The sequence below is a fragment of the Helianthus annuus genome, chromosome 15 (genome assembly GCF_002127325.2).
Source record: "Helianthus annuus cultivar XRQ/B chromosome 15, HanXRQr2.0-SUNRISE, whole genome shotgun sequence".
NCBI lineage: Eukaryota > Viridiplantae > Streptophyta > Magnoliopsida > Asterales > Asteraceae > Helianthus > Helianthus annuus.
The window spans coordinates 1,514,945-1,527,289 of NC_035447.2; the positions used below are offsets into that span (position 1 = coordinate 1,514,945).

At 37.4% G+C, this 12,345-nt stretch overlaps 3 protein-coding genes across 3 annotated transcripts; 1 reads left to right on the plus strand and 2 right to left on the minus strand.

Annotated features, from left to right (window-relative positions):
* Positions 1 to 326: 326 nt before the first annotated feature.
* LOC110909849 (protein LURP-one-related 10) lies at positions 327 to 3,619 on the plus strand. Its single transcript, XM_022154593.1, has 3 exons — positions 327 to 590; positions 1,882 to 2,124; positions 3,218 to 3,619. The coding sequence occupies exons 1-3, from the start codon at positions 342 to 344 to the stop codon at positions 3,374 to 3,376; spliced, it is 651 nt and encodes a 216-aa protein (XP_022010285.1). The 5' UTR covers positions 327 to 341; the 3' UTR covers positions 3,377 to 3,619.
* A 2,567-nt stretch (positions 3,620 to 6,186) lies between these two features.
* LOC118487332 lies at positions 6,187 to 7,985 on the minus strand. The gene is made up of 3 exons (XM_035984070.1): positions 7,697 to 7,985; positions 7,256 to 7,505; positions 6,187 to 7,169 (listed from the first exon to the last, which is right to left on the minus strand). The coding sequence occupies exons 1-3, from the start codon at positions 7,905 to 7,907 to the stop codon at positions 6,419 to 6,421; spliced, it is 1,212 nt and encodes a 403-aa protein (XP_035839963.1). The 5' UTR covers positions 7,908 to 7,985; the 3' UTR covers positions 6,187 to 6,418.
* A 1,757-nt stretch (positions 7,986 to 9,742) lies between these two features.
* LOC110909847 lies at positions 9,743 to 11,231 on the minus strand. Its single transcript, XM_022154591.2, has 2 exons — positions 11,046 to 11,231; positions 9,743 to 10,957 (listed from the first exon to the last, which is right to left on the minus strand). Exons 1-2 carry the CDS (start codon positions 11,215 to 11,217, stop codon positions 9,792 to 9,794), a joined length of 1,338 nt encoding a protein of 445 aa, XP_022010283.1. The 5' UTR covers positions 11,218 to 11,231; the 3' UTR covers positions 9,743 to 9,791.
* Between the last annotated feature and the right edge of the window lie 1,114 nt (positions 11,232 to 12,345).

Below are 12,345 nucleotides of genomic sequence, written 5' to 3' on the forward strand. Positions count from 1 at the left end.
ATATCTTAAGGAATTGTAACATATGTTTTTAAAACTCCTAAAATTATATAAATTACTTATTTGAGTTATCCATCCGAATCTTGTAATTATGATTCAAACAACCTATCCGAATTCAAATATTGAACTCTTACATAATTTGAAATTCGAATTCAATTCAAAGTCTAATTTATCCAATTAGAATTATGTATTTCTATCCTTCTATCCATAATGATCATATTATCAACTATGATTTATGATGACTATGGGCCGTATACTAGGCCCAAATATGTTAACCTCCCTCTTTCTATATAAATATTAACAAACATGTATCCATCTACTCACATAAACTGCAAACAACACCAATGGCTGAATCAACCAGCCCTCCGGTACGAGAGAGGACTGATCCCATTGCGGTCGTGAGCCGCAACTTGCATTCTCGGTATCCGAAAATGCTAATCATCTCCAACACAGAGCTTTCTCTAAACGATGGCGGCTACGAAGTGTACGCCAAGGACAATGTTATCTTCAACTTCAAATTCAAGAGTTCATTCTTTGGTCCAAGAGTTTTGCTCGACGCGGATGGAAACACGATCCTAACGTTCGTGCAAAAGGTTTTGGTTTCATGCTTAAGTTGCCTGTTATGATCATATGTGTGTGTGTGTGTTTTTTTTTTTTTTTTTTTTTTTTTTTTTTTTTTTGTGGTTATTGTTCTAAATTCTAATCATATGATTATATGAATAGATATATATGGGAGGGTTTTAGGGGAAACGCAGTTTTTATTAATAGAGACAGTTTATAGTTTTCATGGTTTTCTTGTGGTGTTACATAGAAAATATATAACACTTAAATATTAGAAAGAAAAAAAAAACATATGGACACATTAGTTTTAATGAATTTTTATGTGCATAACAATAACAATGATAACATACATATAACAAGTAAAATTTTAATAATGTGCACTATTACTATAAAATTAGACAATTTATGTTTATTCATATCGCTTTAACTTAGTGTTTTGTAATGAACCTGGCCCTATGATTAATACATTAATAGTTGATGTCCAATGCTGGTGAAAACCAGTGTGAGTTTCTGACACAAAATTTGTGGGTTTGGGTTAGTTTGGCCGGTTTTAAGTTGAGCAGTTGACCACAATCAGCAAAGTGGGTCGTGTTGGGGTTGCGGGTTGAACCGTTTAACCCATTTTTTATATTTTGAGTTAATTATTGTTTTCGTCTCTGTGGTTTGTCAAAAATTACTATTTCAGTCCATTAGTTTAAAATTTGCGATTTCAGTCCCTGTGGTTTCACTTTCGTAACCATTTCAGTCCCTGTAGTTTCACTTTCGTAACCATTTCAATCCATTATTTTGTTAAGTACAGGGACTGAAATGGTTACGAGGTGGACTGAAATGGTTACGAAAGTGAAACCACAGGGACTGAAATCGCAATTTTTAAACTAATGGACTGAAATAGTGATTTTTGACAAACCACAGGGACGAAAACAGTAATTAACTCTTATATTTTTAAATGGTACGTTTTATTTATCACTTAAAGTGTAAAGGTTTATGCTAAACCTTTAAATTAAAAAAAAAAAACAAATTGAATATTTTAAACATAAATATTGCATAAAATAAAAATAAACATAAGATGAAAATTTTGATTTTCAAAGTAACAAGTAAAAAAAAATCCAGGTAAACAAGTTGTGCTTCTGTTCAGGTTTGTGTAAAATTTTCGAATTCATGTTCGGGTTCCACCTACAAACATGATCCGTTAAGTTGCCCTAGTGAAAACTAATTTTTTTCAACTCTTTTGTCTATTTTGCTGGTTGGTTATGTAATTTTCGAAGGCAAGTTCTAACAAAACAAGTATATGTTTGTTTGTTTGTTAATTGATGTAATGTACAGAAGCTAACTTTTGGAACTAAATGGATAGTGTTCAGAGGTAACAGCACAAAGTCAAACGACATAATCTTCTGCACCAAAAGATCTTCAGATATCTATCCAGAACAACTTGATGTCTTCATGGGGGATGAAGAAACAGAAGATTATTGTGACTTCAAAATCAAAGGCAACTGGTTTGACCAATCATGTACCATTTATGGTACAGATGGCTTCACTAGCATTCCTGGCAACCCCGACATTGCTAAGGTAACCCTTGTTCTTGATCGTGATCTTGAAACTCACTGGCGTCGCTTTTGACTCGTTAAACCTTTCAGAGACCTAACTAGACTACCGCGTGTCGGGTCTCAATGTCTTGGTATTGCACTACAAGAAAACGGGGCAATAGATGCGACACCAATAGCAGCGACAAGCCATATGCCGCCGTTATTGGTCGATCTGGAATACGGTGTCCCAGATTAAACCCCAACCATCCATTTCTTATCTTGATCTAACGGCTGGGGTTTAACCTAGTCAATACAGCCGTCCCCTCTATTGCCCCGTTTTCTTGTAGTGTTGGAATGTAAATTTCATTTCTTATGTTGTTCGTTTCAATAAAAGAAGTAGGGCTGACAATTTTACACGAATACACGATACAAACCTACACGACGTTAACAGGTATCGTGTATGGCCTTAACAGGTATCGTGTACAAAACAGGTAGACACGAGATACCTGTTAATTTTCATGTATAAACAGGTTAAATACTTGTTTACCTGTTAATACCCGTTAGTACACGATAAGAAATTAAATAAAATAAAACTCATTAGCCATGTGCGTGGGTTCCTTAATTCCTTTCTATTTTCATTCCTCATTCAATTAAAAAAAATAAAACCCTAAACTCCCTCTGTAACTCTCAGATAGCATGTCGTGTTCGTGTCAACAGTATTAACAGGTAATTTACGTGTATAACAGTCGAACAGTCGTGTTAACAGGTAATTTTCGTGGATATCGTGTCGTGTTCGTGTTTGAAAAAAAAGGACACGATAAGTTATCGTATCGTGTCCGTGTGTGGGATTTCGTGTATCATGTCTTATCGTGTCGTGTTGTGTCGTGTCTTATCGTGTACGGGTATACATGATATGTCAGCCCTAAAAAGAAGTAATCGAAATTGAATAATAACATAAGGAACGAAATCTACATTCCATTTCCGTCTAGATTTCTTTCCATTATGTGAAACAAAGACATCTAAATTCCAAATCAAATTTCAGTTCCTGCGCAAATTCCAATTCCATTCCATCACATTTCACGGAACGATCGCTACCTTAGTTGATAGATAGTAACTAACATATGGATAAAATGCAGATGATAATGATGAATCCCAAGCATCTATCAATTGGACAAGAAAAGTTTGGTGTGTTGATTTACCCTGAAGTTGACCACGCTTTCATTGTTGCACTTGTTTTGATCATGAAATTGACTAGAGATATTGATTTAAGAAAGCATTGTTCCCATGGATGGTGAAGGGAGACAATGAAATTAGTTGACATGGAGAGGACTGTTGATATGTTTGTTTCAAAACATCTATTTATTATGTTTGAGAAATAATTGTTTTTTATTGGTGTATCAAAACTTGTTACAACATTGTATGAAGTTTGGTTCCTAGATTCAAACCCCTTTTGTGAATCATTAGAATTTGGTCTATAGACTACAATTCATGTCACATGTAAAACAATAATTGATATAACAATTTAACGTATTTTTTCATTGATGCTTATAGAAAACATTCATTTTCATTCCTAAACAAAACATATTAATACGTGAGAATCCATATTTAGGTTTTGACAAAGGAAGAAATAGAATTCAATATGCATTTTCATTGAACTCCAACAAATAAAAATGCCTAATATTTTCAAAACTAACAATAGTGAAAACTTTATACATGTATTATTAGACTATCCATTGTCACAACCTAACCCAACCCAACCCAACTAACCCAATCTTTCATTGAGATATTAATTTCTCTCTCTTTCACCTACACAATCCAACCCGATCCAATTTTTCACCCACATTCACAACTCAACCTAAACTAATATTTTATTATATAAATTTGATTTATAATTATTCTTTATAGTTAAAAAAATATTAGAAATAATAAAAGAATTATAAATTATATGTATCTTGATTGCAAACGTTGGTTGCCATCACAACCTGGTCGTCCAATTTGATTAATTATTTGATTAAAAAATTAATTCTATTTTTGTTTTATTGTCCATGTTGCAACCGTTTGAGCATATTAGTCACCATAGTGACTAGTCTTACAAAAGGTTATTAATACGATGAAATTAAATTACTTTTTTTTTATAATCTGTAACATAAAAGATAGGAAACTAAAATTTAGTTTTGTCATTTCTTATATATTTATTAATTCTAATACATTTATTGTTAAAAGTTATATATAAGTACCTAGAAGAATGTGAATGATTGTCTGTTTTGTTAATTTCTAATATTTATATGATCCAATGGACGAATATAATGAACTATCAATGGACAAATAAGTTGGTTCCAGTAAAGTGTAATGTTTTCATGTGAAAAGTCGAGATGGATAAAATTCCCACTGTTTTAGCGCTAAAAAACCGCAATATTGACATTAAAGACGTTTCTTGCCATATGTGTGATACTGGAGAAGAGAGCGTTGACCATCTGTTTGCTAGATGCATTTTTGCAGCCCGTGTTTGGCAGGCAATCTTGAGATGGTGTAATATCTCGCCCTTTATCGCTAGTTCAGTTAGGTAGCGTTCGTTTCATGGAATGAAATGGAATGGAATTAGGAAATTTTTCTTTGTAAAATTGATCTTGGTTGGGGGAGGGAGGAATTTGAAATCCCATGAATTTCTTTAATCAATGAAATTTGTGACTATTTCAACATTCCTTAGAAATCCTTCACTCTAATGAAGGGATGGAATGGAATGTTGAAATAGTCACAAATTTCATTCATTAAAGAAATTCATGGGATTTCAAATTCCTCCCTCTCTCAATCAAGATCAATTTTACAAAGAAAAACTTCCTAATTCCATTCCATTCCATGAAACGAACGCTACCTTAGAGAATTGCTTGAAATTCATAATGTGGTGGGCTTTCCAATTTAGCGAGAGCTATCCTCTGTGGGATTGTGAGGGTGGAGTGTTGGAGTATTTGGTGTACGCGTAATAAGGTACGTTTTGAGATCAAGTAAGTCAGAGTCAACGACATCATCAACGAGATAAAATCTTTAGGGTATTTATGGATTAGTAGTAGATGTAAATCGAGATCCTTGTGTTAGACCGATTGATGTAACTTCGTGAATATGTAATTTGTGTTTTGTTTGGCCGCCCCATTTCGTGGGTTGGCTGGTTTCTTAATGAAGATACTACCCATAAAGATATGATCTTAAAAGCAATAGTAAGACCATGGGGTATGGTGGGGTTTGGGTTGGGCTTGGGTTGGGGCATTTGTTGACACGTGGAATGGGAGCCCCCCACCGCCTGGTTACGTGTCCCCGGGGTATGGCGGGGCGTGGGTTGAGCTTGGGTTGGGTGTAGCAGATTGTTAAAAAAAATAATACAAAAAGAGCAAGCCAATAAGAGCAAGCCAGCTAGCATGTCCCCCCGCCCCACGCCCGGCTTGAAAGCCAAGCCCCAAGGGCCACGCCCCAACCCAAGCCCACCCGGAATGATGCCTTGGGCGTTTTCCCCCAACCCACGCCCAAACCCCCTCCCCATACCCGGCCTAAAGTGGTCAAATCAGATATCAAACCCAAATGATAAAACAAATTTATATGGCTCCGCCTATCCGGACACCCACTGCGCCTAAATCCACACTTTTGCAAACCTAGACGCCTCGTATAGACCTATACGAGGCGTCCATGCACTGAATTCGATGGGTGTACAGAGGGTGTCAGGCACGTTGTTTAAGGAACCCTATACGCAGGGTATGGGGCTATACGAGGCGTCTCTGTTTGGTATTTTTTTTTGGCTGAAATGAGGGGTGTTTTGGTGGGTTTTGGGTTGGTTTTTTGGATGGTTTTTGAAGATGTGTTTTTTTGATGAAATTTTTTTAGGTTTTAAAAAAAGTTTTTTTTTTCTTTTTTACACTATAAAAAGTTGTTGTTTTTTAAAAATTAACTATTTGCCTTTAAAAATCGTTTTTTTTTATTTTTAAAAAAGTTTTGTTTTTTTTTGTTTTTTACACTATAAAAAGTTTAAAAAAATTTTTTGTTTCAGCGTCGATTAAATCAACTATTTTAAAAATCGGCTCTTTAAATATATTATATTGTTTTTAACATTTTACTTTTTTAAATATTATTCTTTCGATTAAAATTTTATTTCTTTCAAATATTGTTTCCGTATTATATTCAGGGGTTATATTGTTTCCGTATTATCTAAATTTAAGAGAACAATCATTGAGTAACCGAATAACTGAAAACAAACATAAATATGACATATATAAGATAACTGTTTACATCCATAACAAAAATATAGAAGATAAGTTTGTACATCCACAATAACAATAAAAACAACAACAGGTCTATGCATCCAAATCCGAATCTGAATCCTGATGCTGCTGCTGCGGCTGGTGCTGCTGCTGCGGCTGCTGCTGCTGATGTGGTGCTCGAACCGGTGGAAGCGGTATCGGGGGTAATCCCTCTCTCTCTCGTCTATCCTGCTCCGCCCGTACCAACCAACCTACCAAATCGTCGAGCCTGTCAAGCCTGGCTAGTACATCCGGATGTAGTGCAGCTCCTGGGGCACCACCTCGAATAGCGTGACGTGGAAACTGAGGTGCCCCGGCAGGTGGCGGTGGCTGTGGCCCCGCTGCACCGTCTAGATCCTCCGGAGGGTCCTCCACGGGCACTACATCAGCAGGATCTGCAGGAGGATGAACGTCCTCGAAATGCTCTGGTAGGTCCTCCTCTCTCCATACGCCCCCCTCGCGGTTTTTAAACCGCGGGCCAACCGGGAACCTCTTGATAACCCTCATCCCCCATAGCGACGGCATACCCATCCGCGTCGGCATGATGGCCGGCGTCCGTAGATGTGGGTCCTGATGTGGTACGAGGCCAAATGAACGGGCAATGACGGTCACGTACGCCCCGCCATACAAAAATCCGCGCTCCTGCCGGTGATGGCCGGAGGCGAAGTACTGGGCTAGACCGTGTGCTAGCGCGCACGGCCTCCTATACAACAAACAATATAGGAAAAAAAGATCTGTGGTCGTACACCACTCACGGCTGTAGCCGCGCGCTGATATAGAAGTGGCGAGCAAATGGTGCAGATACCTGCAGATAGTGTTAGCGAAATACAAAAACAGAGATTAATAAACAGTGCATATAATCACAATAATTGCAATAATAAACGTACATACCTGTATAGTGGGTCGCTAACAAACGACACCCTCCCCTTCGACTTGTCATGCTCCCAATGATCCGCCCCCGCAATCACCTGCCAAAACCCAACAAGAGTGGGTTTTTCAACCACCACTAGCCCCGCTGTGTAGATCTCAGTCTCGATCTCCTCCTGCATGTATAAACCAGAGCGCACCGCAAACTCTGCTAGCGTCATCGAACGCTGAACGCCAGCAAGCCTGAAAGAAACCTCAGGCGGAGGGGGAGCACCTGGGTACGGAATCATAAATAAAACAATATAATAATAAATAATAAATAATAAATAATAATAATAATATTAATAACAATAACAATAATTAATAATAATAATAATAATAATATAAAGAAATAAATAAATAAATAAATAAATAAATAAATAAATAATATTAATAAATAAATAAATAAATATCAATAACATTCACCTGGGTACGGAATCGGCACTGGCTCCCCAGGAGGGTGAAATGTGAATGACGAAATGAACTCGACCAGCAGCTCCCTGTAGGTCGGCGTGTGCGCCAAATCAAAAAGACGATGCCACGGGGAATCGATAGGTATAAACCGACGCACTCTCGGCGTCTCAGCAATCTCCTCCATCGCATCCCAGTCGATCGATGCATGCGATCCAACGTGCATCCTCCTAAGCTTCTGGCAATGACGGGCGGCGTCAGTGCCGTCGGGAAACTCTAGATAGGGATGCCCCTGCAACGTATCCACAGGTGGTCGCTGTCTCCGTCGTGGACCCTGCTGAACCGGCTCTATGTGAATGTCATCGCCCGGCATCAGATCGTCCTCCATAATAAATACTGTATACGTATACAATAATAATAATATTAATAAATAATAAATAATAAATAATAAATAATAAATAATAATATTAATAACAATAACAATAATTAATAATAATAAATAATAAATAATAAATAATAATATTAATAACAATAACAATAATTAATAATAATAAATAATAAATAATAAATAATAATATTAATAACAATAACAATAATTAATAATAATAATAATATAAATAAATAAATAATAAATAATAAATAATAATATTAATAACAATAACAATAATTAATAATAATAATAATAATATAAATAAATAAATAAATAAATAAATAAATAATAATAATATTAATAATAATGTTTTTAATAATAATAATTAATAAATAATAATAATAATAATAATAATATTTAATAATATAATTAATAAATAATAATAATATTTAATAATAATTAATAAATAATAATAATAATATAATTAATAAAAAAAAAAAAAAAAAACAGACCCTCGTATAGCCCTCGTATAGGGCTATACTCAGCGTCCTGTTCCACAAGTTCTTCATCATCATCAACATCAAACCCCCAAAACCCAACCAAATTCAACTTTTAGGGCAAACCTACGGTCTAAAGGCATAAACGAGACAAAAATACTTAACTACGGGATGAAATACGTACCGGTGATGCTTCGATTCTTCAAAAATACGGTTGAAATACGTACGAGGCGTATAGATCCGAATGCACCGTATATGTGTGTGTTTTTGTTTGTGTGTGTGATCTGTGTCGTCTAGGCCCCCCCCCCTGTGTTATACGAAGCCTAGACGCCTCGTATAGAGCTATACGAGGCGTCTATGCTTTTTGCTAAATGACATTTTTGCCCCTGTTTTACCCTTAGTATAGCCTTTTATCAGGGGCAAAATGGTAATTAACCATTCCAAAAAGATATTTCTGGAATGGTTAATTACCATTTTGCCCCTGAAAAAAGGCTATACTAAGGGGTAAACAGGGGCATAATGGTAATTTAATAATACATTTTATTAATTAAAAAAAGAAATGGCAAAAAGTAACCGCCTCAACTGTACTCCTCGTACAGGTCTGTACGAGTCGTACAATTTTGAAATTACCTTTTAGCCCCTGCTAAGTGGCTATACTGGGGGCATATCAGGGGTAAAATAGTAATTAACTAAAATGATTTTCAAAATTCAAATTCAAAATTCAAATTTAAACCGCTCAAAGAGACGCCCCGTACAGGTCTGTACGAAGCGTCTACTTTCAAAAAATTCAAATTTTGAATTTCAGAAATTCAAAAATTGAATTTTCAAAATCCCGCTCAAATAGACGCCCCGTACAGGTCTGTACGAGGCGTCTGGTTGGTGTAAAATTACCTTTGAGCCCCTGGAATAAGCCTCTATTGGGGGCCTATCAGGGGCTAAATGGTCTTTTGTGCAATATTATACGAGGAGTCTAGTTCTATACGAAGCGTATAGTTTTTTTTTTGTAGAAAAATTTAAAAAAATACTATTAATTCCAAAAAAATATTATTCATTACAAAAAAAATACTATTAATTACAAAGTTACACTATTAATTCCAAAAAAAATACTATTAATTACAAAAAAAATACTAATAATTATAAAAAAATACTAATAATTACAAAAAAATTCTATTAATTACAAAAAAATACTAATAATTACAAAAAAATTCTATTAATTCCAAAAAAATACTATTAATTACAAAAATCATTCTTCCGTGTAACTATCTATGTAATTAAGACTGGGGTTTGATCTTGGTCGAGGATTCATTATCGATGTATACCATTCTAGACGTGGCAAGTACATATCTTCCCATTGTTCTGTGTGGGGTCTTCGGTGGGTCAACCATAGCCCGTGTGCTGGTGGCATAGGATAATCCCCTTCCAGCTTAACATGTATGAAGTGGTTCTCGTTAACATGTGTAAGCGTTATGAATAATGGTTGTTGATTAGCCGGAGGACTTAGTATTGGGAAGTAAGTGGAACTCGCACCCATGGTTGTCGTTAACAGGTGCACCCCGATACCGTACGTTTGTGCAATAAGAAGTCCTGCAAAGGGGAAGTCCATCCAGTGATTCTCCCCACAACCGGCCACTGAATCCCAAATTAGGCCCTGACGATGCGTGTAAAAATAACCTGCAGCCCATGCTTCAAATATTGGGAACCAGATCGATTCGTTCTGATCCATTTCTTGGACAAGGTCCCTTCTAATACGCCCCCATGAACTCTGATCCATCCCTAAGCCCACAGCCACAGACCGAAACCCACAATGACCGTCCGGCATCACATCTCGTATGCACGAGACGTACGGATGGAACACTGGCGGAATGTCAGACTTAAACCGTTCGATGATTCCCACGTACTCGTCCCCAATGATTAAAGGAAAACCGTGATCATCTCGTGTCTCTTTCTTCTTAGAACTCTTTGAACGGCTTAGGGTCGCTTTGGGTTTTTGGGACCTTATAACCGACTGTTGTGAGGCTTGAGACGGAACGTACGAGCTGTGGCGAGGTTTATCGTACTTACTTTGTCGTGAACCTTCAAAGCACGTGTTTGCATCACCGAAGGAGCTTCTCCTCAATTCTTCATCTATACGAGAGGCCTCGTCCAACCTTTCTTGTACCTGCTTTGTTGTTGGTCGGCCACGAGTATTTTGTTGGACAACCGGTGGTTTCTTGGTAGATTTCGTTGGAGTCAACACCGCTTTAATCTTTGAAAGCAGGCTTTTTTGCTGAGCTGGAGGGTGCGACTGTAATTGTTGTCTAACAACATCTAGCTCTTCGACCACGTCAAGGGAGTCGTCTATCAATTTACAACTTTGGAAGTTAAGTTTCCGCCAGAAGACGTCTATGTCTTCGAGTTGAATCGGACGCTCTGCACGGTTAAAAACAATATTGTTTAGGTAAAATGAAGGAAAGGAAATATATCACACAAGTGTTGTACGACGTTCAATAATTATTACCTTCACGCATGTACTTTTCTATCCTACAAGCACAGGGCAACCCACAGCTGTGCCACATTTGGCAACCACATGATGAATTAAAGCGCTCCAAGACATCTAGCCTCCTAATTGCCTCTCCATGCAACAAGTCAAGGGCTTTGTGGGATACTTTTCCAAGTAGGTGTTGAAACATCGGGTGTTTGTGGTGTTTCATTGTTTTTTCGATGCTTTCTCGAAAAGTCTTCCTTATTTCACCGAACTGTGTCTCAACTATATCCCGGACACAACCAACTATACGGTCCAGCGAGCTCCTATCTTCGACGTATCTCTTTAAGTTGGCATGTTGGCTCTCAACTCTGTTTGTAGTACGATTACCAAAGTTGCGCCTCTTATCAGTCCACGCAAAGACAAACATCTCCTTATAGTCTTTTAGCCAGTTATCGTACACGTATTTGAAGACTCCTAAAAAGTAAAAATAATTTAATAAAATTTGCATAGGTGAGTCGTATGTTATTAGAAAAACTTACTAGAACGTTTGCACTCCACAAGTCGCTTTCGCATGTTGCGCAAGTGGTAGTCGTAGATGGGTATGGATGGAGACTCAATCAATGAACCCCAGAATGACAAAAATTTCTTCCAGTCGTCGTCTGTGAAGGCACCCTTGCAGTGCTTCATAACATTCTGTTGTATGTGCCACCTGCAAAGAAGCCTGGAGGCGTCTGGAAATACTTTAGCACACGCGCCCATAAGGGCTAGGTCTCTATCCGTTAAAATCACACGTGGCTCCATACATTCATCCAACATTGCCTTAACCCTCTCAAGCACCCACACAAAGTTATCACCCCGTTCTTTACTAACAATGGCATGCGCGATAATAAACGATTTGTTGGTAGGCGTCATACCAACAATCTGGATAAAGGGCATATTGTATATGTTTGTCTTGTACGTTGCATCGATCATCATGACGTGGGGGAATGCACGCCACAAGACTCTCGAGTCCCGATGAAGAAAGAAGATCTCTGTTACGATCTCTGTTCCGGGTTCTTCCCGGATCTCGTAAATAAAGTCGTTCTTCATCAGCACATTTTCTAGTGACTGCATGGGAGTCAATCCTTGTCTTTGTTCGGCTCTAATCTTCGCTACAACGTTTTGAACGTCTTTCTGAACATGAAACCTGTCGGGGTCCTGCTTCCTTATCGTTTGAAATATTTTGCGCGGCTCCATGTTTTGAGCTGTCAGCTGCTCGATCAGTTTCATTTCGCTTGGAGTAAACCTTCGCACAAACGCGTGGGCCGACAGGTCCTCACAAAGTTCGTGGTTA

Excerpts from the sequence above, each read along its gene's own strand:
- LOC110909849 (XM_022154593.1), top strand. The coding sequence starts at position 342 with ATGGCTGAATCAACCAGCCCTCCGGTACGAGAGAGGACTGATCCCATT. Across the intron at positions 591-1,881 it reads TCCTAACGTTCGTGCAAAAG|AAGCTAACTTTTGGAACTAA; the intron begins GTTTTGGTTTCA and ends TGTAATGTACAG. Across the intron at positions 2,125-3,217 it reads GCAACCCCGACATTGCTAAG|ATGATAATGATGAATCCCAA; the intron begins GTAACCCTTGTT and ends GATAAAATGCAG.
- LOC118487332 (XM_035984070.1), bottom strand. The coding sequence starts at position 7,907 with ATGCACGTTGGATCGCATGCATCGATCGACTGGGATGCGATGGAGGAG. Across the intron at positions 7,506-7,696 it reads AGTGCCGATTCCGTACCCAG|GTGCTCCCCCTCCGCCTGAG; the intron begins GTGAATGTTATT and ends TTCCGTACCCAG. Across the intron at positions 7,170-7,255 it reads GTTAGCGACCCACTATACAG|GTATCTGCACCATTTGCTCG; the intron begins GTATGTACGTTT and ends CACTATCTGCAG.
- LOC110909847 (XM_022154591.2), bottom strand. The coding sequence starts at position 11,217 with ATGTTTCAACACCTACTTGGAAAAGTATCCCACAAAGCCCTTGACTTG. Across the intron at positions 10,958-11,045 it reads AGAAAAGTACATGCGTGAAG|AGCGTCCGATTCAACTCGAA; the intron begins GTAATAATTATT and ends TTAACCGTGCAG.